The sequence below is a fragment of the Ursus arctos genome, unplaced genomic scaffold (assembly GCF_023065955.2).
Source record: "Ursus arctos isolate Adak ecotype North America unplaced genomic scaffold, UrsArc2.0 scaffold_14, whole genome shotgun sequence".
Taxonomy (NCBI): domain Eukaryota; kingdom Metazoa; phylum Chordata; class Mammalia; order Carnivora; family Ursidae; genus Ursus; species Ursus arctos.
The window spans coordinates 36183669-36209001 of NW_026622808.1; the positions used below are offsets into that span (position 1 = coordinate 36183669).

Below are 25333 nucleotides of genomic sequence, written 5' to 3' on the forward strand. Positions count from 1 at the left end.
TCCTTATTACCTGGATTTAGGAAAGGGGGGCCTCCCCAACACTGAAGTCTCCGCAAGGCTGGCAGCCTGATGACTCTGAGTCCCCCTCCTCCAGGCTCCTGAGACTAGCCATGGGGGTGGCCAGTGGGTGATGATAGCGGGCTGGCTTAGTAAGCCGTGGGCAGGGCGCCTCTAGTCCTATTTGTTGGGTACATAGAAAATGAACTACTTTGTGCTTCTTCCATCAGGGAGCCCTGTCCTTTAGCACCTGGGTAATAAGAAACCTCTCACCCAGCTTTAAAAAAAATAGAAAGTGGAGAATTTTATCCTTACCTCCACTTCCTGTTCTACCTCACCGGCACCCACACACGGTATCAGAGCGGAACCTGAACCCTTTCTTCAGGACTGTCTTTCGGTGGCTTCGGTGTTCTCTCTGTGATGGTGTTACTTGTCAAGTCTGAGGATCGTTTCTTGTGGAAGGATGGATGTTGAGTGTTATTTAAGGCTCTTATAATCTCCACAGCCCCCAAACCGTAGAAAGTCAACGTGCCTTGCTCTGGGTCTGCTGTACGCTTATCACCCTTGCTGACAGACCAAATTATAGTACTCCCTAACCCGACTCTAAGGGATGAATGCCACGGCACTGAAAGTATTTTGCAGAAACTATTATTTTAACTAATTTTCACAGTGGCTATGGTTTTTTTATAGTCTCGTAGGAACTTTGGTTAAATGCAGAGTAAAAAAACCGAAAGCTTCTTTGGGAATAATGGGGAATCAAGTCCTTCAAGGTCTTTTAAAAAGTAATCCCTAAGTAGCGGTTTCTTTTGTGCATGCAATTCGGAATTGTGGTGTGTACCTCTGAACAGAGCTGAGCCCCGTATGCGACTCTGCATGCGTGTGCCTCAGAAAACCTCAGTGGTCACTGTTATTGTCGTGCCTGTATGTTTGCACAGGAAGCAGCGAGGAATGAGCAGAACCCGTGTTTAAAGATGTGTGTGTAAAGATTTGTGCTCGCATCCCACACCTGTCTTGGCTATTGAGCAGAACCGTCACACCGTTCATCTCAGAAGAAGGATCCAAGCTAGACAGTCACTCGTGTTCTCCTTTCCTTTTCCTGGCAGAGAAGTAAAAGCCAAGAGCACTCCCTCTCACGGGCAGTAAGGGTCCAGAGCAAGGGTAAACCAAACTTTCTCTGTCCCGAGGCAGACAGTAAATAGTTGAGGCTACGTGGGCCACGCCCCGGCAGCCACAGACGGTACATGAACAGAGAGAGTACGGTGATGAGAGTCTGGCAGCGGACGGGATTTGGTCTGTGGGCTAGGATTTGCCAACCCCTCGTCTAGGGAGAAGTATGGGTTTTGAGTTGTCACTGATAGTCTAATGTCGCCCAAGAGGGTGGCACGGCTCGCCGGTTGCCTTTATGCGACACGAGTGTCCTTTGGTGATCGCTGGCCACGCTGGACGGCCAGGCTGGTCTTCGGGCTCTTCCGACGCAGGTGAGCCCGTCTGCGGAAATGGATACAGACCCCCGAGAGAAAGCCCTATTTCCTTCCTTCACCCCCCACGCGGCAAATGCTCAGCAACTGGTTCTCCAACTTCGGACGAAATACAGAATGCGAGAATCCTTGACAGTTGAACTGAAGTCACAGTCACGGTCAGGAGTTAGCAGGTGGCACCTGGGTGATTTTCTGGGGAACTCTAATCAGGGGTGCATCTCCACCAGGGGCTGCCCTCCTCCTCTCCCATGTGTGACCTCCCACGTGGGTCTTGCTTGTTCACACGCATGCACACTCTTCCTCTTTCCTGCTCGCTTGCATCACAGTCCTTTTCTTCGTCTTGCCGCGGCCCGTAATGCTGCCACTACCACCGCACGGACACATACACACGAGCACTGCCCCCTCGCTGGGCACACCAGGAGGGCGGGGGTGGTGACCTAGGACCCGACCTTGGGAAGGCGGTGGTGGTCCTCGGTCCTCCACCTGTGCATCAGATTGTCATGAGAGCCGTATATTTATTTCAACACACATTCCCTGGTGACTGACAACACATGTGCACTCTGTGCTGCTGTTTGTAGGGACAGACTCACGGCAAGCATAGTCACGTGCCAGACCTCAGCTGGGAGCTGAGGACAGTGAGTGCTGGCTCTTGCTACACCTGCTCTCATACCTGACCTCTAAGTTGGTTATTCTAAGAAGTCAGTGATAGGCTCATTTAAAAAGATATAAGCACATCTTAAAGATTATTTTCACCTGGAATATATAACCAGATATTTACTTGTTAATCTTTTGGAGCAGGGCAAAGGCTTTTTTTTTTTTTTTTTTGAGTATTACGCACATACCGGTTAGAGTGTCCATCTTCCTTCTTGCATAAACTATGCCTATAATGTGCCTACAATTTGTAGTCACATTTTATTTAAAAATGGAATAAGAACTTAGATCTCTGAGAAGGAAGCTGAGAGCAATTCTAAAAGCTTACGGGTTTTCCCTTATCTTGTCTGTCATGCTGCTCTTGTCGGATTCAATGACAGAACCTTCAGCAATGTTCTTATCCGGTACTTCCGAAGGATGTAGCCTGTTGTTGTTGTTGTTGTTGTTGTTGTTTTTAATGGAAACAACAACTGTTTTAGACTCCCGTCTTGTCACTCCAAGCAGCGTTCACTTAAGTTGGGTAGTCCATCTGCTATAAACTTGGGAGCACATAACCAATTCTTGGTGAGCACGCAACTCCGCTGTTGGGAACAAAAACATAGGAGCTGTCTAGAAATTGACTGAGGAGCCAAGTGAGTTCAGTATGGCATGGACCTTCGTCATTATCTTACCCAGAAGGAACAAACAACGTCAGTTCATCGGGTTCATTGGTTAAAAGGAAATCAGTCTGGAGAGCTTCTAGTGTAGGAAGAAAGAAAAGAGGTCAAGACCCGCACTGCTAACCTCCATTCCCAATATCCTAATGGCAGCCATTTATCGTGTGCTTGGGCATTGTGCATGACCTCATTTGTTCCTTTGACAACGCATTCACTGACCCAGAAGCCAGGGCTCAGGAGGGTGAGGTGCTTGCCCCAGGTGCGGTAGCTGGACCAAACGGGAACCCTCCACCCCAACCGTCTGACTCCACAAATTCACTGTGCTTGCCCAGCTGAGAACCGGGAGCCAGATGTCATCCAGATGGATTTTGTGTTCCTTGTCCTGGCTTATGGACGGGTCTGGCTGTTGAAAAGTAACAACCTACTGGAGTGCGGGCCCTCCAGAGCTAATATAGCCCCTTGTCTTTCAGACCCCACCCCTTTCCCTTCCCTTGGCTGTAATGGGGGCTTGTCTTACCTCCGAGCTTTGTGTCTCTCTCTCTCTCTGGACTCTCCTAGGTCTGGGCTGTTAAAAAAAAAAAAGAGAGAGAGAGAGAAGACGGGTTCTTACAGTTGAACTCTTTGTTCTGGATTTGGGTTTTTTTTTTTTTTAAGTTTGGCATTTAAGCAGGATCACAAGTTGTAGAAAGTAGTAATTTCCAGACATTTGAGGTCTGATTCACCAGCATTACTGTAATTAAAGGAAAACCTGTATTTGCTCCGTTTTATCCTAACTCACTAGGATGTTTTATAAATAATGAACCTAGATATTTAGCAAATAGCATCCATTTAGTTGTTGCAGCTTTCCTGGTTCTTTATGTTCAGATGTCTCGAACTGATCCTCATGATTTGAGTTCACCCGAATCCGAACTTCACCCGGCAGTGACTCTGGGAAGTGAACTTTACTGACCTGTCGAGGCAGCTTTAAAATAGAGGACAGACATTAAGCAGCGTGGCAGTTCTCTTAGGAGGTGCGTTTATGAAGTCTAGGGCTCAGTGCAGGATTTCCGTTGGTCACGGCGTGTTAATGAATTTTGAATCTAGGCGCTTGTGATGAAGCCTATTGCCTTTTCTAACACTCATCATTATTAAGATGATGATGGATCTTAGTGATTACGAAGCCGTTAAAAAGGTATCTGCCTGTGCCCGAATTAACAGGATGGATATAGTTTTGAGCTTTCAGATAGCCAAGCAGGACTCTAGTGGCTGTGATTTCCAGGTGCGTGTTTATTTATGATCTTTCCTGTGTTTTCTGAGCCTCCAATACGACTTTTTGTCATGGGGCACAATGGTGGTGGCGGTGGTGGGGTTGGTGTGCCCCCTTCAGCCTTAGCCTTGTGGCAACATAATGTGAAAGGATTGCTCAGCTTTCCAGAACCCTGCCCTTGATTCCTTGATTGGAAAGAGGTCCTCTGCCCGCCTCACCCCACAGCCTGTGGAGACCTTTCTGTGGGACATTCACAGCCACCAGGGTGACAGCAGCCACTTCACTGCAAGCCGGCCAGGCACCGGGCATCTCCCACCAGCAGTGTTCATCCTTAATTACCTGACGGTGGTAGTGTCCCCATTGAGAGGATGAGGGACCTGCTGCTGGAGAATCTCGGTGCTCTCCCCGAGGCCACACAACCGGTCCAGGCAGGACTGGGATTCGAGCATGTTCCTCATTACCCACAGCCTTGTGCCTCCTTACAAAATTCTTTGGGGGAAATCGGTTCACAGTGTGAAGGAAGGTGGGGGAGGAATTCGTCTCATCCAGGGAATGAAGACACACCAACAACTGGCCAGCTGCAGAGAGGCCTGGATCTCAGCTGGCCCCCCTTTCCATAAAGCAGCTGTATCGACAAGAGGCGTCCCTTCTCTCTTGTGTCTCCTCCTGAGTCCCAGTGTCCCTTGCTTTGACAGCTTTGTTCCAAAGCAGCCCCACGCCGGACTGAGGACACAGGGGACGCCCAGCTTCTGTTGGCCTTCCTTGGCCTACAGCCTCCAGTCTTGGGTGGGGGCCTGTGGCCCAGGTCTTCAGACGCCTCCATGCTCTGTTCCCTGCTTCTTTCTGATCTGTTGTCCCAGGCTTAGGACCCAGGTGGGGGGAGGGGTGTCATTCTCTTCCTGTCCCAGTTAGGACTCTTCATGAGCCATTCCCCATGGGACCTTGAGTGGGTCTTTATCCCTACTGGGGTCCACTGGTGGGTTCAGATTATTGGCTTCTACAGTTGTGTTTTCCAAACTCTTTTTTTTTTTTTTAATTTTTACTTTGGCCGACAGTAATAGATACCTTTTACGTTGTAACTCCCAAACATGCATGTGCATGTCATCTGAGACATGAAGTTTGATGAAAATACTTACTCTTCCCAGATTTTGCTATTTTCTGTGCATTCTGATTCTTTCCATCCTATTTTCATTTTTCAAGAAGTGCTGGTTGTAAACCACAGAACTGATTTCCTGCGTATTTTATTCAAAAAGTCCTCTCTCTATTACAGTACAAATTCCACGAAGACAGGCAAACGTTAGTCTACTTCCCATAGTTGGTGCTCAGTCCCTATTGTCAGCTGACTCTTCTCTCTATGCAAATGCTCTGGAGAAATATTCTTCGGTGCTGAGAAAACGTTTCGTTCAAAGGAGAAGGTGACTTGTGTCACTGGTCTGATTTCCTGCTTTCACTGCAGCGGTGAGAAATCTCCGAGACATACTAATAAAGCTGTGTCTTCACTGCCCACATCTTTGTCATGTTCTTACTCCCGCTTCATTTCATTTTCTTTGTTAAGTTTTCTTCTCAGCTTACTCCTTTGTCTTAAATACTTAGAATTTCAGCTAATTTTAAAGGAAAAGGTCTTCAATGAGAAAGACTCAGACAAATCAGGGATACCTAAAAGTAGGGAAGACGTGCCCCATGATCTTGCCCTCAGAGCCAAGCCTCTTCACACTTGGCTGTGTACACTGCAGACTGGCTTATTAAGAGATTTTTTTCAGACATCAAGGGGATCCTAATCATAGGATTCCTGTGGTAACATATCATGGACATTCTTCCCTGTCTTTTTAAAACACAGCCATGTAGCATTCCCTTTCTTACCTACTTCAGATTTTCATATTTTTGCTGCCTAGAGTTCTTTTTTGGAGCTAGTCAGGTATTAAACAAAAATTCACTTTGAAAAGAATAATGGCATTGTATGGTGACTAACATATCATAATAAAAAATTTAAAAAAATAAATACAAAAGAATAATGGCATTGTGAACTAGTCTAGCCATCTGACCAAAGAGACACCTCTAGTAAATGCTTCCGGAACCACCTGTCTTTCTGGGAATAGGGCTGCTCGTGGAAAGCCCAGGTGTATCCTGAGCTTCGTGGGGTGGTACAGAGCCCTTCCTCCAGCCTCTGGGAGGCGAGAAGTGATGAGGGAGACCTTTGACTGGCAGGACCAGATCAATGCAAATGATACTTGCAGCTTGGAGCAGCTCTGCAGAGAATCTGTTCTGCTCAGTCATTGACCGTGTATTGATTTCCACTTCAAGGCCACGGTTCGGTGCTGCCTGGTTTTTAAGCTACCCAATGTCTTTTAAATTAACTTAATTTTACTTACTAATTCTAAAATAATGGTGAATTATAGGCACGAGGTTATTAATCTTCTGAGTGAATGTATTACATGCTTTATCTCAATTATAGACTCCACATGTTATGTATTTTTAAACTTTGATTCATAAACTTATTCAGAAAGAAACGACCTATGTGCTCCACGCATTCCCTGGGAAAGAGGTGACCGTGGCCTAGGGTCGTTCATCACCCAATGTGGCTTTTCTGGCAGAAGGTCACAACTGACCGGCTGAATGCTGAGACGCCCGTCCTCTGTTTTGACCGTGAGGGGAGGGCGGGTTGCTCGGGGGCCCGTTTCCCCTCCTGACCGTTCTAGGAGCGGCCACAGGCGGACTGCGGGACGGCCCAGACAGGTGCAGGGGCAGGTTTAGACGGAGCAGCGGTCTCCCAGGTGGAGCCGTGCTCACCGGAGCAGGCCCACCTGGACGAGTTGTCCACGCCGTGGGTGCGGAGACCCGCAGGGTTGGCAGGGGGTAAGGCCCCCTCCCAGGGCTCGCTTAGTCAGCAGCTAGCAGTGGCTATGTGCCAGGCCCTATGCCTTTCCTGGTGGTGGCCACCGACACGACGAAAACAGGAGCCAACATCCATGGAGCGTGTGACATGTACACCCGGTTGTCGTGTTGTACACGTGTGGCCTCGTTTATGCTCCACGAGAAACTTGGGCAGTGGCTGCCCTCCCTCTCCTCTTACCATGAAGCAGCAGTCGGGGGGGGGGGGGGTAGAGTCACTTGCCTGAGTCCACCAAGCACGTAAGGGGCAGAGCCAGGCCCTGCCGCCCGGCTCTCTGCCTCCCCTGGAGGAGGTGAAAGTACTTCCAAGGGGCTGCACGCCTTCCTCAGTGGGGGCAGACCCGCCCCCGGTCCCGACACCGAGCAGTTGGCAGCCGGGACCTCCAAGGTGCATCTCAGGTTGCTCAGTTGTCCGGGTGACCCTGGGCTGAGGGCGTCCTGCTGTGACCTCGGTGGAACAGCCCAGAAGCCCGGGTGAGATTTGGCGGGCACGGATGGCATGCAGGTGGGTGTGGCCAGGGCTCCTCACACCAGAGGGCACGATCGCCAGAAGCACCTCGTGTCTGGGACCCTTGCGTGTGGATGTGAGTTGCAGTCCCTTCTCTGCCTGTCTTACCCCCTCGCGTAGAGTCTGCTGTGGGAAGGGACGGGAAGGTGTTTCCTCACACTCCAAGTGCGGTGTCCAGCGTGCAGACGGCATGTTTACAGGGATCCGAGCGGGCGTCAGGGCAATGCCGGGAGATTTCATCTAGAGCTCTGATGTCGGGGAATTCAACCATATGCAGATTTGAAAGGCTTGTCCTTACCTCTGTTAAGAAAAGAAATGACCGTCGTCTTGTCACATGAAAATGTTTAGTTTTAAGCTTACTCCATCCCTGCCATTTGGAAACGTTTGCTCATTTCTTTACGGTCAGGGAGGCGGGTGTTTTGGAGCATTTGGCTCACATCGTGCAAACCAATGTGAAAAAGGTGGCTTTTCTAGAACGATGGGTGTTTGGCAGCTGTGACAGGACCCAGGCCCCCACATCCCAGAGAGGCAGCGGGTGGCTTTGGTGAGCCCCACGTAGGACGCGTATTCTTCCTGCCATCCACCTTGACCTGAGCTGTCAGAACGGATGTAAAGGCTGGACGTGGTTTGGAAAGAAAGCGAACCTCTGTATCTCCAAGTGGGAGAGGGCGAATGGGATTCTGGCCCGGGCGGTAGAGCCGCCGTCAGTGCTCCCTGATGGCGAGACAAAGTCTCGGCCCCCGGGGGCTTAGCGATGCAGCCTTAGGAGCGCGTCTCTGCTTTTCCTTCCTCGTGGTGGATGCGCCATCACAGTCACTCGGGCTCCATTCTCTGCTCGGGATGGTGGGAGAGTCTGCCCACATAGATGCAGAGGTCCTTGCCCTCAAGGTACCGACGATCTACACGTAGGCCAAGACCACACGTCTGTGGGTTCTCCTTGCCCATCAGACCAGGAGCTGAAAACGGCCGTGCCCTGCCCTTCTCTGGTCTCTTTCATGGCCTCGTACATAGTTGGTGCTCAAGAGGAAATGAAGCGCCCTAGCCTTCCCTGCAATGGTGGAGCAGGACTGAGATCAGCAGAAGTGCTCTGGGTCATGGAGAAGACCAGAGGTTCTAGTAAATATGACCTATGTGCAGGGTGTCATGGGGGACGGATGGACTAGAGCAGAGGAGGAAGAAGGGGATCAGGTAGGGTGGGGACCCTACCCTGTGGGGTAACAGATATCAGTTGGTTGTTGGTAGGTTGACCGCAGACAGATTGTAGAGGTCCTTGGGGATGCCATATGGAGGAACTGTGACTCCGTCACATGTGTGACATAGTCCTGTACTTTTAAGGAAGCTTTCCCGAATGCTCCAGACACAAGGAGTTGCTCCATCCCCCTGTTTCTACACAGGAAATCCCCAGTCGGTTCTCTACTTTGGCTTGGATTGTCATCTGCTGTGTCTTAAAATTTTCATATATGCCTCCTGTAGGGCACCAATGCTGCCGTAGTCGTCTTTCACTCTGCAGTGCTCAGGAGTGTGCCTGGTACGGAGTAGGTACCCCATGAATATTGTTGAATTGACTCAAAATTGTGCGCTTGAACTGCCAGGCATGATGGGGTGGAGGCGGGCAGAAGTTTGGCATTGGACCTGGGTGAGGAGGCACATGACCGCCAACTGTGGAGTGCACCTGCTACCGGGGGACTCACAGTTCGGGTCCTGGCATGGGCGGGATGGGAAGCAAGATAAGTCCAAGGCATTGAGTTTTCAAGAAGGAATGTGTGGAGTGTGGGAAACCAGTTGGAATTGAAGACAGCAACAGAGAATGGATGGGATTGAAGGAGTCTGTTTGGAAGGCTAAACCTAGATGAATTCCCAGAGGCAACGACCTGCAGGGCTCGTGGGTCCTCAATGTAGAGAACCACCCTAAGCCTGTGGGTCAGAGGGAATCCCCAAAGGAGTTGAATACCTTGAGAAATGAGCTGCTGAAGTTTCTCTTAGATGCTTTAGGGAAGCAGAGTGACCCTGTAGGATCACTGTGTAGTTAGCTCAAACATTTTTTTTTATAATTGACCAGAAACCCAACCCAAACTTGCTCGATGAATTGGCTTTTTATGACTGAACAGCCCAAGGCAGGGGGGAGAATTGTGGCTTCAGGTTCGGCTTGATTCAGGGGCTCTTACAAAGGCATCAGAATCAGATGCTTGCCTCTGAGTTCCTCTGCCTTTCTGTTTGACTCTCCTTGCACACGGTGACATAGTTCTTCTTCGTGTCGGTTCTTCATTCTGTGTCTTCCCAGTAACTCCATGCTTAGTGCCTCTCAGAGCTCAGTCCAGCCAATGACAGAATTTCTTGCCTGGTGAAAATCACCGGTGCAGCTCTCACTGGACCTGGTTGGCATGTGTGGGTCACTGCCTGTCCTTGAACCAGTAACGTGGGCCACATGCCAACACCTGTAGCTCCTGGACGGACAGTAGAAAAGGAAGGACAGGGTGCTGTTGTCACCTGGGAGTTTTCTGGGTGGCAAGAACCACGCTTCGCCGAGCGTGGCAGCAAAGCAGCAGCTACCTGTGAGCGAGGAAGCCGCATCCAGAGAGACAGCCCTGCTCAGCCCCTGCCATGCCAGGCGTGCCGCTGCTGTCCTCCCACAAACGAGCGGTCTGGAGGCTGATCTCCATGGAGGCGCCAGCCGGGCCACCCTGCTGGCTTCTTCCATGTGTCCTCGCTGGGCAGGGGTCCTCCCTCTCTGGCTGGTCATGGGGTCACTGGACTGTCCTAGGATCTTCAGAGAGTTCCAGAGCCCCCCGTCAGGACTGCACCTCCCAGGGACTGGAAGAGCTGCTTCACGTCTGTCCTCATTCAGGGGGGCCTTGGATCGTGGTGTGTGGGGCAGTTTACAGAACTTTTCCCCACTTTTCACTTGCTCTGATTGTCACCATAACCCAGGTGGGTGGAGCAAGGACAGTGCTCCTGTTCTCCACGAGGCAGCAGAGAAGCCCCAGGGGTAGATGACTCAACCAGGGTGACTCAGCCGTAGAGACTGGAATTGGACTCAGGAGACACAAACCTCATCTCGAATTTATACTTTTAAACCAAAGGTGAAGAAAAATGAAGGCAAACTGACTATTCTAGCCAGTTTCCTCATGGAAACGGGGCATTCAACTGCCCACTGGGGGCCAGGGAAGTGCATCCTTCATTACTACCCACAGAGGAGAACATTAGCTCTGTTTACATCTGAGCAGCCCTGAGCCAAGGCCTGCCTGCCAGCCGCTGTCCCGCGGCTCACCCACTGCAGTTTGACGAGACGTGGAATCGCTCACGGAAACTGTCACCCTAGCCCCACGGCTCCCCAAGGCTCCTGCCTTGTGCACAGCAGCTCGTGGGAGGGGCCACAGCAAGCCTGGCCCCGAATGTGCTGCAGTGACCTCAGGTGACCCAGTCCCTGGATGGCACGGCCCCTGCTCCGGGTTGACTGGCTTCCGGGGGTCTCTGGGCCTCGTGGAACCTCACTGTGAAACTGGGGTCCAGACTTTGCTCCCCAGGTGGTAGAGAATTGTGGTTTTACAGCTGGAGGAGATCATCTGGTTCAATGTACTGGTTCCCCAGGCGAGAGACGGCCCTGTAGTCTGGCACGTGAGGCCCTGTGTCCCCCGCCCCCGCCTGTCCCTCACCCCCGTGTGCTCGTCCCCCTTGAATGTTCAGCCTTTGCATGTGTTCCTCGCTCTGACTGGAAGACCCTGTCCCACCATTTTGAGGAGGGGCACGGTTACAGAGCAGAATAGCTCTTCCCTGGCATTTCATCTCAGACGTTTTTCTTGGAACAGAGCAAAGTCAAGGGGCCCCTCGCTATGGGCTGAATGTTGGCGTCCCCTGCTCTCTCCCCTCCCCCAGAATTCATATGTTAGAATTCGAATCCCCAGTGTGATGATATTGGGAGGTGGGGCCTTTGGGGGGGTGATTAGGTCATGAGATGGAGTCCCCATGAATGCGATTAGTGCCCTGTTGGAAGAGGAAGAGAGAGATCTCTTTCCACACACACCCACGAAGGAAAGGCCAGACGAGGACACAATGGAAAGTCAGCCGTCTGCAAGGTAGGGAGAGAGCTCTCGTCAGACACCAAATTAGCTGGCACCTTGGTCTTGGACTTCCAGCCTCCAGGACAGTGCGGGATCTCTGCTGTTTAAGCCCCCGGTCTATGGCGCTTTGTTATGGTAGCCTGAGTGGGCTAAACCCATATGGAACTTCTTAGCAGGAAGGGACAGTGAATAATGTTTGGTCAAAACCTTGCAATTTGCTCATTTATTCATTTATAAATATTGAGTATTTCTGTGGCAAGCCTTGGGAATACAGCGATGCATGAAATGGAAATAGTCTCTGATCTTACAAAAATCCACTTACTGGAGGAGACAAACATCAAAGAGATAACTTTAAGGAATTTAAAATTTCCGTTGTGAATAGGACCATGAAGGAGCATCATGGGCTTTGACAGCGTCTGACAGCGGGCCCTCCTTTTGTCTGGGAGGTTAGCAAAGGTTTCTCTGAGAAGGTGCTATTTAAGCTGAGTCTTGAAGGACAAGTAGAGCTTAGCCTGGTGAGAACGTGGGGGGGGGGGGGGGACGGAAACCGTTCTAGAAAGAGGAAATGGACATGGACCTGAAATAGTGGCTGAGCCCGGGCTGGCAGAAAACAGATGCTGTGGTCACAAGCCCTGTGTTCTTTCCACTGCCCCAGTCTGGGCTTCGTCCAGCCCTGTGTCCCCCGTGTACTCAACCTGGAGAGGGGCGTTTACACACGTGAAGGTGGGCACCCTAGTTATGGAAGCGGGGGGGGGGGGCCCTCGTGGAAGAGAAGTGAGGAAGCTGGAAGAGAAAGCGAGGGAGGGGGGAGGAGGACGTTCCCTGTGGGCTCGGGTTGGAATAGAAAGCGAGGGCCAGGTGAGATGTTGAGATCAATCGTCGATTCAGCAGCGTGACCATTTCTTCCAAGCTCGTTCTGGAAAGGGTTAATGGCAACTTAGGTGCATATCCTTGTTGTTTTGCTTTTTGATATGTATGTTAGGATCACAAAACCTCATGTTTTTCTAGTCCCCTTTAAGTCTAGCTTTGTTTGTTATATTCCTTGCCTCTTTCTTCTCTACTTCCTGTTGAGTACCTTATGTATGCCCCATGTGGGGGCTGGGTGCTGGCATTACAAAGACAGTAAGGGATGATCCCCACCAATAGGGAGCCCGGGACCGTAGGGTAAGGAAGAGCGGTGTGTGCAGGACGAGCAGTGCTACCAGGGTGTCAGCCAGGAGAGGCTTCCCAAAGATCTGGAGCCATGTGGGTGGATGACCAAAGCAAAGAGTTGAACCTTACCTGCCCGTCTCATCAAGTCCTTGTTATCTTCTGACGGCAGGTGGGGAGCTCTGTGAAGATACAGAGCAGGCTTTCTGAGGAGGACCCAGGTATGGATGGCTGGCTGCCTGGCTGGCTGGATATTCATAGTACAGTAGTGAAAGATCCCCCGAGGACCGGAAAGAAGAGAAGCAGGTGTCATCGAGGGGATCCTGGCACCTCCCACCCATCACCAGATGACAGTTTCAGTTTCTCAAGGTTCTCTGTAAGGTTGACTGGTACAGAGACTCTTCTCCATGGTGACTCTTCACTGTTTAAAGATGTATCAGGTTTCTGAATTAGATTTTGAGCTTTTATTTCTGGTGCCTTGAGGTGGCTGGAGGTCTCATGGGTGGCTCTCATCCCTACATAGGGTGGTGTCTGGCTAAGAGGAATTGGTGTTTGTTTGTTTGTTTTAAAAACCTGGTCCTGCTCACCCAGGATCCACTTCCAGCAAGAAGAATGCCTGCTGCTGGCTCGGTGAGTGCACAGAGCTGTGGCCCTGACCGGCAAATGCAGGGAGACCGGGATGCAGGGGTGATTTCATCTCTGTTCCGCCTGGGGCTGTGCGCTTTTACGAAGCAGTCCTGCCCCCGAGAACACCTTCCAGTGTGTCCAGTTCTGGAGGCTTCCTGCCTGCCTCTTCCTCAGCCATGCCCTTCCTCTGTGCTCTCCTCCATCTGGGCCACAGACTCGGTGTCTTCTCTATGCGACATCTCGCTGGGCCTCCTCCGCTCGGTGTGCGGTCCCACCTTGCCCAGTTAGGAACCTGACCTTCCTGGTGACTTGCCTTGCAAATTACTAACTCAACATTCTTTTCTCAAATGAACCATTCTTTTGTGAAGGAGATAATTACCTCCCCTGCCCATGATGGTTGTTTTGCAAACTTTTTAAAAATATTACATTTGCTTGCTGTGGGGGTATATTTGAATTATAGGAGTCCTTTTGAATGGCAGGATCGGGGATAAGCACCACACTGGCTTCTAGGCCAACTGATCTAGAATGCTCTCCAGGCTGTGATGGTTCAGTTGGCATCATGGTAGAGTCTCCGTAATAAATAAAATAAATAAATAAATAAATAAATAAAATAAAAACACATTAAAACAAGGTTCTATTTCCTACAATCAATTCCATCAAGTAATGCACGAAGGATTTTTGGAAAGAGAAACCCAGTTCTTTAAAAGGAGAGAGAGGAAGACAAGAGAAGGGGATATAAAAAAACCCTAAACAACTCAGTTACACTAATGGCCCTTGTATTATTGTGGCAATATTACTTACAAATAAAAGCCGAAGAGGAAAAACAAGCCGTGTTTGCTAGATGTACTCTCTGTTCCCTGCCTTGTTTTTCTGCTCCAAAGTATAGCACTGTGTTGACGTAGGGATGTAACTGCTATGAATATTGATGGCAGCAAAAGCTTTTTTTCTCTGTCTGGCCTAGTAAATAAAGCAGAAGGGATAAAAAGGGAAAAGGAATTGTAAAATCAGCATGCTGTTTTTAGCGTATCTTGTTCCCCTAGAACTCCAAGTCTTAGAAACGTATTGACAACCTACATTTGGTGGTCAGGGTCTAATTTGAGTATAGTGGGTTGGTATTTTCAGGGGGTTTGCTTCTGGTTCAAGTAACAGAGTTGCTCTCTCCTTTTAGCCCTCAAAGTTAGCGTTACCACCTCACTGAAGCCTTCCGGGATCCTTCCTCCCTAGCCAGTGGCAAAGTCCGTCCAGTCCTAGCTCTCAGGGAATGGTGGAGAGTAAACCAGGGAGTCCCCGGAGGTCTGCAGGCTCGTGCATACCCCGAGGGCACGGCTGTGGGGAAGGAGAAGGGGTCGTGTTCAGGGAGGGTCTTGGCAGCCCGGTGAAGGGTGTGCAGTCCATGGGAGGAGCCAGAATGAGGGCAGGGCCAGTTGGGAGGTCAGGGGGAAGCGTGGGGGTGCAGGTTGGAGATGAGTGAGACTCCATATGGTTGAAAACACACTGACTCTGGCCTAACTCACAGCACAGAAGAATTCTTTAGACCTCGGATGGTGTTCAGGGATCAGAGGGAGCTCTCAAGGACAGGTTAGGGATGTCAGGGACCTGGGAGGAAAGAATGATGAACTAGTTTTTCAGCAAGACCAGCGCGAAGTCGGGAATGGGGGTGAAGGCTGGGGTCCAGCGGTGGTTGGATGGCTGCCCTGGTGGTAGCCAGGGGGGAGATGTGAGGGACTTCTGGGTGGCTCAGTAGGATAAGCATCTGCCTTTGGCTCAGGTCATGATCCCGGGGTCCTGGGATCAAGTCCTGCATCAGGCTCCCTGCTCAGTGGAGAGGCTGCTGCTCCCTCTGCTTGTGTTCCCTCTCGCACGCGCTCTCAAATAAATAAAATCTTAAAAAAAAAAAAAAAAAAAGAGGATCTGGGAGAGAGAACTGGGGAAGGTCAGGCCGGGTGAGAGAGGAGTAGCACTCTGGTAGGAGGGTGGCTGAGGCCATCTCGCAGTGGTCACATAGCAAAGCAAAGTCCTGGTGGGGAAGGAGTGGACCAGTCCTTCGGCCTTCTGGGAGAGCTCAGGGTGCAGAATCACTGTTTCCACTACCTCTCTGGGGGCATTCGCAGCATTCATGTTTGGAACAGACTAAACCTTCCCTTCCCTACCAGACTAAACTTTTCGAGATTAGGGACGGCAGTGGAGCTGTTTTTCTCATCCTGGCTCCTGGCGTGGGGTCCGGCATATAGGAGAGGTGTTCACTCAGTGTTTCCTGAGCCAAATTCATGTGACTTCTTGCACCAGGCATCTTCGTAAGTGAATTCCGTGACTTCCATTTTCCTAAGGTATTGGTAACTTTCCTCGGGTCCCACGGGGTAGAATTAATATTTGTGGAGGGCTTTATGGCCCATGTGGAAGAGTTTTAATTGCTGATAGTTTTTCATGGAGTTATTAAGTAGCCTCTTGCCAGGGAGCGCCTCTTATAAAATTAATTGCACACATCCCAGCGGGTCGGTATTTCTATTAAAGCTGAAGCTGCATAAGGAAAACCTTCACAAAAGAGGAAAGGAGTCAACATTTTTAGACCTGTTGAGGAATGTATTCTCTGGACTCATGAAGTCACCTGAGTTGGAAGGGAAGGGTTCTAAGTCAGCTAGCCTGAGGGCTGAGTCTCCGAGGCCTGGGCAGCCAGGTGGGCACGGCTGCCAGGGCCTGTAGGGGGGAAGGATGCAGAGGCTGAGCCCCGGCTCCCCGGGACTGTATGATGACCCCTCAGCACTGTCAGCTGGGAGAGACCTCATGCCAGTACGCAGACAGGGGGTTTGCCATCCTGAATTTGCTCCCCTTCTGTGCCGGCGAGGAGACTGAGGTCCACAGGAGAGGCGGGACTTGCCGAGGTCACCTTGCTGCTCTGTGACAAAGAGGACCCTGACTTCAAAATCGGGCGTAAACGCAAGAGAGAGAGGGTCAAAGAAGCCACATCTTCCTTTCTTCCAAAGGACATTCTACTCAAAGCCGCCCTTGGAATCTTGTTTGCCCCCTTGTGCTTTTCTGGGCCTGGTTTGGCAATCTCAGGAGGAAAACACGCTGCGTTTTGCAAATGTGTGCAAATAACAAACATGCCCCTTATGTCCCAGGCAGACTCATTGCACACGCATCAGGGCAGGTGGCAAAATGCAGTCATGCAGCCTGGAATGAAAAGTGTTTTACACTTAGTTGCTTATGAGAAATTCAGTGTTGGAATTAAAACGCCTTCCTGGCACAGGTGCTGTGCTAATGGTGCCATTTCTCATAATAAAACTTTGCTTGGAGAAAAACGCTTGTATCTCAGAGATATTGATTCTAATTCCTATTTCTTTTTCTTCTTCTCCCCCATCCCCCCCTTTCTGTTTCTCTTCACAGGAAAAAGTAGAATATGCCTTCCTGATTATTTTTACAGTCGAGACATTTTTGAAGATTATAGCGTATGGATTATTGCTACATCCTAATGCTTATGTTAGGAATGGATGGAATTTACTGGATTTTGTTATAGTAATAGTAGGGTAAGTCCCTTTTATTTTGGGGAAATATTTGGAAGTTGGGGGGCAAGGAGTAATGGAAAGCCACAGTTTTTTGAGGGAATATGGTTGCTCTTCTCTGCTAGGGCTTGCAGCTAGAACCTGCCAGATGGTTTTGAAGATGGGCGATACTGCTATCAGTATCGGGCAGAGACTGGTTCAAATCCCCTTGTTGTTCTTACTTCCCTTCCAGTAATGGGTATAGAAGGAGGTTGAAGCTCTTGATGTAAGAGGGGTCATTTTATGAGGCCTTGGGTCTTCACAGATAGGCCAGCCCTGCTGATGGTTAGAGTCAAATGAGTAGAACTCTTATACTTAGCACCCCGCTAAGTTAAAAACAAAAAAACCCCAAACCAGTATTACAGTAATAAATCCTTCAGAGAAGTAAGGTACTCTGCTATTTAACATCCCTGAGCAAAGCTATTAATTTTTTTCTGCTGACTTGTGGGAAAAACTTTGGCATGCTACCACCCCATTTTAAATAACAAAACAAGGGGCGCCTGGGTGGCACAGCGGTTAAGCGTCTGCCTTCGGCTCAGGGCGTGATCCCGGCGTTCTGGGATCGAGCCCCACATCAGGCTCTTCTGCTGGGAGCCTGCTTCTTCCTCTCCCACTCCCCCTGCTTGTGTTCCCTCTCTCGCTGGCTGTCTCTATCTCTGTCGAATAAATAAATAAAATCTTTAAAAATAAATAAATAAATTAATTAAATAAATAAATAAATAAATAAATAACAAAACAAGGGTCTGAATAATGTCAGGTATCTGGCATGAAATGAAATAAGCCAGAAAATGCAGAGAAGGAGGCATTCTCCAGAAATCCTGTCACAGGAAGGAGACACCAACAGTTTAGTTAAAGAAGAGTATTAAAAAACAGTGGCCTGTGTTGTGTGGCTCTGGCCCTGCCACACCTGGAAATTTTGCCAGTGAGAGAAGAAAATGAATCCGCATCAGAGGAGTGCTGGGCCTTTGGACCAAATACCCATATAGGGAAAGAATATCTATCCCTTTGGTGAGTCTTCGTTACCCAGCTATAAGGTGGGTTGCTCCTAAAATTATATGTGGTCCTACAGAGAGAGATTGTTAAATGATCTCTCTGTGTTCATCTCCATAACGTTGGTCAATTGCCTTCTGAAGTTGAGCGATGTAATTTTTCTTATAGGCTACTTTTTTAAAAAATCGTGAATCCTTTGGCTTTTCGTGGGAGACCAGTATAGCTGGATGTTAAGAGAGTGGGATAAATTTTAAGTCTGCTCCTTAAAGCCTAGGAAATTCAAATGGGATCCAAAATGGTGGCCCAGTGGGATAATTAGATGTAAGGGGAAAAAGTCAGCTTTTGCAAAAACCACCATAGGACATGGCAGGTAAGGTATTACTGCAAAGGAAGCGTGGCTAAAGTGAACCGGTAGCAGGTATGTACCATGCTTTCCTGTATTTGCTGAAATCTAGTAAGGAGTGGCAACCAGGAGACTTGCAGGTCTCTGTTCTGGATTACTTTTGCTGTGCCTCTCCTGAGCCTGGACTTTATGTTCAGCTATAGGATGGAGATGCTTAGCTCCATTTATTTTGTCCTTACCCTACAATCACCTCAGCTTTCTACCTTGAGACATTTTTCAGACTACAGTAGAGCACAAAGACAGGGAACCAAAGAGAGGGTGGTGGTCTCATTGCATTGAGAAGACAGAGACAAGAGTCCAGGAAGGCCAATGGGGCTGAAATTTGACAAGCATGGGATGGGAGGGAAGGGGGCTTTCCAGAGCAAGAGCCCCATAAATATGCCTTGGGGTCCTCTTGAGCTTTGCCTGAAGAATAATCTATACTTACAGGGGGTGAGAATCCATGAGGCCAGTCAAATAATACTACTAGGGAAAAAGAAAGAGAAGCCGGAGACTGTTAGCTGAATAATAACTACGATTCACATAGGTCCGAGAGATGTTCAAGTTATGACCAACCAGAATGAAAAGGCCTCAGTAAACACCCTGGACTGTCAGTAGAGACCCCAGAAGGGGCATTAGTAGTAGGGCTAAACTAACTCTAGGGTAGGGGTTGGCAAACTATGGCCAATGGTCCAGATTCAGCCTGCCACAAATTTTTATAAATAAAGTTTTATTGTAACATTGTCACATGCATTTGTTTATATAGTTGAGTTGAGTAGTTTAGGTCCACAAAGCCTAAACTATTTACTATCTGGCCCCTTATGGAACAGTTTTGCCAACCCCTGCTAGAGAGTAGGGATCACCTGAATTTCCTTGCTAATAATGTTTGAAAAGAAGCCTGAAAAGGAGCAAACTGATGTGCAAAACAAACTGCCTGCCAAAACAAAACTCAACACTCTTTAAAGGAAGACAACAAAATCCAGACACTTAACAAGTGTGCAGCATCCAGTTAAATCCTACAGCCTTTAATTAAGACATATGACCCATAACATGGAGGAAATTCCATCCATAGAGACAGACCTAGAAATGACAGAGATAATGGAATTAGTAGATAATTGCTTTACAAGACTTTAAAAATAGCTGTTATGAATATGTTTATGGACATAAAGGAACACATGCCCGCAAAAGAAAAGATGGGACAATATAAGAAAGAGCCACATGGGACTTTGAGAGTTGAAAAATTTTCCTGGATTGGCTTAATAGCAAATTAGACACAACAGGAAAAAAAAAAATCAAGGAACTTGAAGACCTAGCAATAACACAAAGAATAATGATGGGGAAAATTGAACACCACCTCGGTGACCTGCAGGGTAATATCAAGTGGTCTAACATACATATATTTGGGGTCCCAGAAGAGAGGAGATAGAGGGGAGCCAGAAACAATGTTTGAAGAAATGACTCCAGATTTTCTAAATGTGATGAGAAATGTAAGCGCACAAATTTAAGAAGCTCAACAAAGCTCAAGCCAAGTAAACATGAAGAAAACTCCATCTAAGTACACCATAATCATAATGAAATTGCTCAAAACCAAGGATAAAGAGAAAATCTGAAAAAAGTAATCAAAGAAAAAGACATCCCTAGACTTCTCGTCAGCACTATAGAAGCCAGAAGACAGTAGAGAGGTATCTTTAAAGTGGAGGGGAAAATGTCAACCCAGAATTCTTATTCAGGGAAGATGGCTTTCACAATTGAGGTAAAAACAGACTTTTTCAGACAAATCAAAGCTGAGAATTCACCACCTGTAAACCTGTACCTCAACAAATGTTAAAGGACTTTCTTCACACTGAAGGAAAATGAAATAAAAAAGAAACGAAGAATTCCAGAAAGGGTAAATGCAAGGGTAAAAAAAACATTTTTTCCTCACTTTAAAATCTCTTTAACTGATTATTTAAACCACAAGTAGTAACAATGTATTGTGGAGTTTGTAGCTTCTATGAAAGTAAAATATGTGACAATAATCGCACAAAGGACAGGAAGAAGGAAATAGCTATATACTACTGAAAAGAGCATGTACAGTTGGTGGTAAATGTGATAAAATATTATTTGAAAGTAGACTATAATAAGTTAGAGATGTATGTTGTAAGCCCTGGAGCACAGGCCTGCAAAGTTCAGCCCATAGGCCAGGTATGGTTTATTGCCTTTTTAAATTTTTCACATTGACGAGTATTTTCCTGTCTGCTTTGGAAGATTGTTTTATCAGAAGACAGTCACACTCACTCATGTTTGTGGCTATTTGGTGTTAGGATGGCAAAGTTGAATAGTTGTGACAGCGACCCTGTGGCCTGCAAGTCCTAAAATAGTTACTATCTGACACTCCACAGAAGATTTTTGCTGACATTTGCCCTAGAGGAGCCACTAGAAAAATAAAGAGGTATAGTTAATAAGCCTGTGTTGGAGATTAAATAGAATTTTTAAAAGCTCAATTAATTCAAAAAAGGGATGAAGAAAAAAGGAACAATGGACAGGGCAAACAGAAAACAAATAGCAAGACAGCAGATTTAAGCCCAGCTAAATCTTTATTAGAATCCGAAGTTTATCAGATTTTATACATAAAAAAACCCAGACCCACCTCTATAGTATCTACAAGAAACGTAACTTATAAAGACACAAAGAATTTGAAAGTAAAAAGCCAGAAAAATACATACCACGTGAAAACTAATCAAAAGAAAGGTAGAGTGGCAATATTAGTCCAAAAAAGTAGACTTCAGAACAAGGAATATTATCAAGGATAGAGACATTTTATAGGGATGAAAGAATTCTTTCATCAAAAAGATGTAATAATCATATATGTGCCTAATAACAGAGCTTCAAAATACACCAAATAAAACCAGAAAGAATTGAAAGGAGGAATGGACAAATCTATTATTGTGCTTGTACATTTTAATACTTCTCTCCTGAGTGGTGATAGAACATCTAGTTAGAAAATCACTAAATATATAGGGAGATTTGAACAATACCACCTAACTTGACTTAATTGGCATTTTTATAACACTCAAGACCAGAAAGCACATTCTTTGCACATGCACATGGAACATTGACCAAGAAATATCGTGGGCCATAAAATAAGTTTCGGTGAATTTAACAGTATTAAAATCATACAAAATTATGTATTCTGAATGAATTTAGCAATGTTTCTGGAAAGAAGGTCAGTATTAAAATGTGAATTTCTGTATGCTAGTCATGAACAATTGGAAAATGAAAATTTAAAGACATTATTTACTACAGCATCAAAAAGCATGAAATATTTAGGGATAAATGGCATACTACAAATGACTGAACTTTGCTGAGAGCAATTAAAGAATACCTAAATAAATGGAATGATGTACCATGTTCATGGATTGGACAGCTCAGTTATTGTTAGGATATCAGTTCTTCTCAAACTGAGCTGTAGATTGAATCCTAATCTAAATCCCAGCAAGATTCTTGTAGAGATTGACAATTTATTCTAAAACTTATATGAAAATTAGAGAGGCTCTCAGCTAGCCAAAGAAATATTTAAGAACAAAGCTGGAACCTGATCTTAAGGCTTACGATAAAGCTATGGTAGTCAGGACTACTGTATGATGTTGGCAGAAGAAGTAGACATGAAGGTCAACGGAACAGAATTAAGGATTCTAGAAATAGACCTATCTGTATGTGATCAATTGATTTTAGACAAAGGTGCCTTGATAATTCAGTGGCTTGAATTATAAATTGTATTAAATTGTAGTCAGTGGTACTGTAACAACGATTTACCCATATGAAAAGAAGAATCTTTATTCTTACTTCGTAACATACATAAATATTACCTTAAAATGGATCATAGAGCTATGTGTGAAAGCTAAAACTATATAATGTCCAGAGGAAGATTTTTATGACCTTGAGGCAAACAGAGATTTTTTAGGACCCAAAAGTACCAGCTATAAGAGAAATAATTAAAATTTTGGAGCTTACCAAAATTTAAGATTTTTCTTCAAAAGATAGTGTGAAGAAAATTAAAAATTAAAGCATAGGTTAGGAAAAAATATTCACAGTACAGTTACATGACAAAGGACTTGCATTCAGAATATATAAAGAATTCTTATAATGTATTAGTAAGAAGACAACCCAATATATAAATGGGCAGAAGATTCGAACAGATCTTCACAAAAGAAAGTATGTAAATGGTTAACAGGCACCTGAAAAGATGTTCAACATCATTAGTAATTAGAGAACTGCAAATTAAAACCACAATGACACAATACATACCCACTAGCTTTACTAAATAGAAAAAGACTGACAATGACAAATCTTAGCCAAGATACAGAGCAACTGGAACTCTCATACACTGCTTGTAGAAATGGAAAATGGTGCAGTCACTTTGGAAAAGTTTGCCAGCCTTTAACAATGTTAATCATACACTAACCACATGACCATATTAACCAGCTCTACTCTTAGGTACTTACCCAAGATAAATGAAAACACATGCTCACAGAGACTTTATTCATAATGGATGAAAAACTGGAAACAACCCAGATATCTCCTAATAGGTGAATGGATGGATTCATTGTGGTATAGTCATACAATGGAATATCCCAACAATAAAAAGAAATGAACTGTGGATAAATGTAGTAACTTGGATAAGTCTCAAAAACATGGTGAGCAAAAGAAGTCAAGAGAACATATATTGCATGATTTCATTTGTAAAAGATTCTAGAAAAGGGAAAAAACAACCCAAAGTGATAGACAGCCAATCAGTGGATAGCAAAGGCTGAGCTGAGAGGGAGATAATTGCACAGAGCCGTTAAAGAACTGTTGGGGATGGGGGAAATGTTCTAGATCTTGGCTGTGGTGTTTGCACTTGGACTTCTACATTTGTTAAGACTCCTCTCGTTGTATACTTTAAGTAGATGTATTTTATCATTTATAAGTTGAGCTGCAACAAAGTTGACTTAAGTAAAAAAAATCATCTGGGAAACTTAAATAGGAATGGACTCATTGGTCTTTCTCATGAAATGTGAAGAACTTGAGAATATCAGATTTTTTTTTATCCAAAATATGCATTGAATTACAGTCAAAGAGCAGAAGAAAAGTTAAGAAAAGAAAAGTTATTAGGTCTTCATGTGAATCAAATTTCTACTCACTAAAGTTTCCAACTGCAGGCTGTATCTCAATCCAATGGATTTTCCATTCCAAGCCAACTGTGACCTATTGCTTTTGTCAAGATTCCCAATAACAGAGACATGAGGGAAGTAATTGATACTTCTAAAATATTAACCGTAATAGTGTGACCACAAGAGGACTCAATGTGTCTACCAGAGCTGATAGTGTTCCCTGTACAGAAAAGTTTATTCCATCCCCCGAATGCTTCAGTCAACATATATTTCAGCCTCATCACTTCAGCTTTTGTGAAGAAGAGCACGGGGCACTCATGCTGGTGCTTCTAACTTGAGTCAGTTTAGGTAGCTCCTTGCCTTTTTCTCCTGCATTGGGGTAAATTTTATAATATTCTGGATCAAATACTTTCTGTCCTGAACTCTCCAGGCGTGTGGTACTTTTTTTTTTTTTTGTCAGGGGCAGGGAGGGTGTTGTGAGTGGTGAAGGGAGTAGAATCACAGAATATTAGACTGGGAAGGGCAGGGCTCTGGATCATTTAATCCAGTTTTCTCCTTTTACAGAGGGGGAATCTGAGGCCCAGAGGAGGAGAGGAACTTTCCTAAAGCTTCCTAACTCTTAGGAATGGAAGCCAGCCCCAGCTCCTTCCACCCCTGGCTATCTGGAGAAGGCAGCCAGCTTCCCTCTCTGGCTCAGGTTCCTCTGTAATGGGAGAGAGACAACATTCACCTGTTTTCAAGGGCACTGCTGAAGAACAAGGGGTGAAAGGACCATGGAGTACGCACTGTAAAACATAGACACTTGAAAGTGATCTTCAGTCACCACCTGCATAAATTATTTTCCTAACCCCTTGGGATGCAAATTCCTGTGGCTGCCACAGTTTCAGAAGAGTTTGAGGTTTTCTTTCTTCCTTGTTCTTTGTTCTTGTGAAGCTATGAACTTGTTTTGGAGGGGAGACTTTTAACTTGAGCCTTGCTGCAGGGGTTTAGAGTAATTAAAAAAAAAAAAAACTATTCTAATGAGAGAAACCGATCATAACTATGATCTATTTCCCCAGCCATAACTAGAGAGAGCCCACCATCTGAAGGTTTGAAAAGGTAGAGGCTTGGTTTACTCCCCCCTGGCGCCACCCCCCTCTGCCCCCCGCCCAGGTTGACTGCTAATTGCTGTAGTGTTGTTAAAACAAATGGTTGGTCTTGAAGTGCCCCGGAACGACAGGACTATGCCTGATCAGGACTGTAATCAGACCACCCTGTGTTTTATGGACTTCGTGTCTTGGCAGTCCAGAGGCATGCCAGTGGGGGCAGAGTTTCTGCTTCAGCTCCTAATTAAACTTTGGAAACCTTTCCTTTGTTGCTGGGCCAGTCATCCCCACAATCTGATTGGCCGGAGTTGATTCTATTTGAAATGGGCAAATTTATATTTATGCTGAAAAACAAGCAATAATTCCAAAGAATAAATGTTTATTTGAAAGAGCAAAAGTAACTGTCAAGTGAGCAGATTGTCTGAAAATAGCTTTATCCGAAAAACCTTTGGAGAGTAGGAAAAAATGTGTCATGGCTGCCAGATACAATATTATGCACATTTCAAAAGAGAAAATGACGATATGAATCCCTTACCTTGGGTTACTGCTTTTGGCCTTTGCACAACTCCTCAGCATCTGTGATTTACATCATTCCTTGAACATCCCTATGCGGGTGGAGGGGTGTATGTGTATGTGTTTGTGTCAGGGGCTGTACCAGAAATGGTGTAACATGTTGATTAAGATTTGGGACTTTGAGATCAATATTCATTCGCCCATTGATTTACTCCTCAGATATTCCTTGAGCACCTTCTGTGTTGAGAACTGTTCCAGGCACTAGGCTTGAACAGACTAAAGGAACAAATGAACAACACAGACTTAAAGTCCCTGCCCTCATGGGACCTGGATCCTGGGAGGGGGGCCAACATACCTGGATTCATATGTTAGTTCTACGCTAATAGTGTGACCTTGGGCAAGTTACTTGCTCTCATCAAGTGTGTTTCCTCAC

General features: G+C 46.4%; 1 protein-coding gene across 2 annotated transcripts in view; it reads left to right on the forward strand.

The window, feature by feature from the left end:
• CACNA1D (calcium voltage-gated channel subunit alpha1 D) overlaps positions 1–25333 on the forward strand; it is a 291334-nt gene that overhangs the window by 120122 nt on the left and 145879 nt on the right. For both annotated transcript variants that reach the window (XM_057311797.1, XM_057311796.1), the window contains exon 4: positions 16644–16783. In XM_057311797.1, the coding sequence (XP_057167780.1) occupies positions 16644–16783 (140 nt within the window). The remainder of the gene's footprint in view (positions 1–16643; positions 16784–25333) is intronic.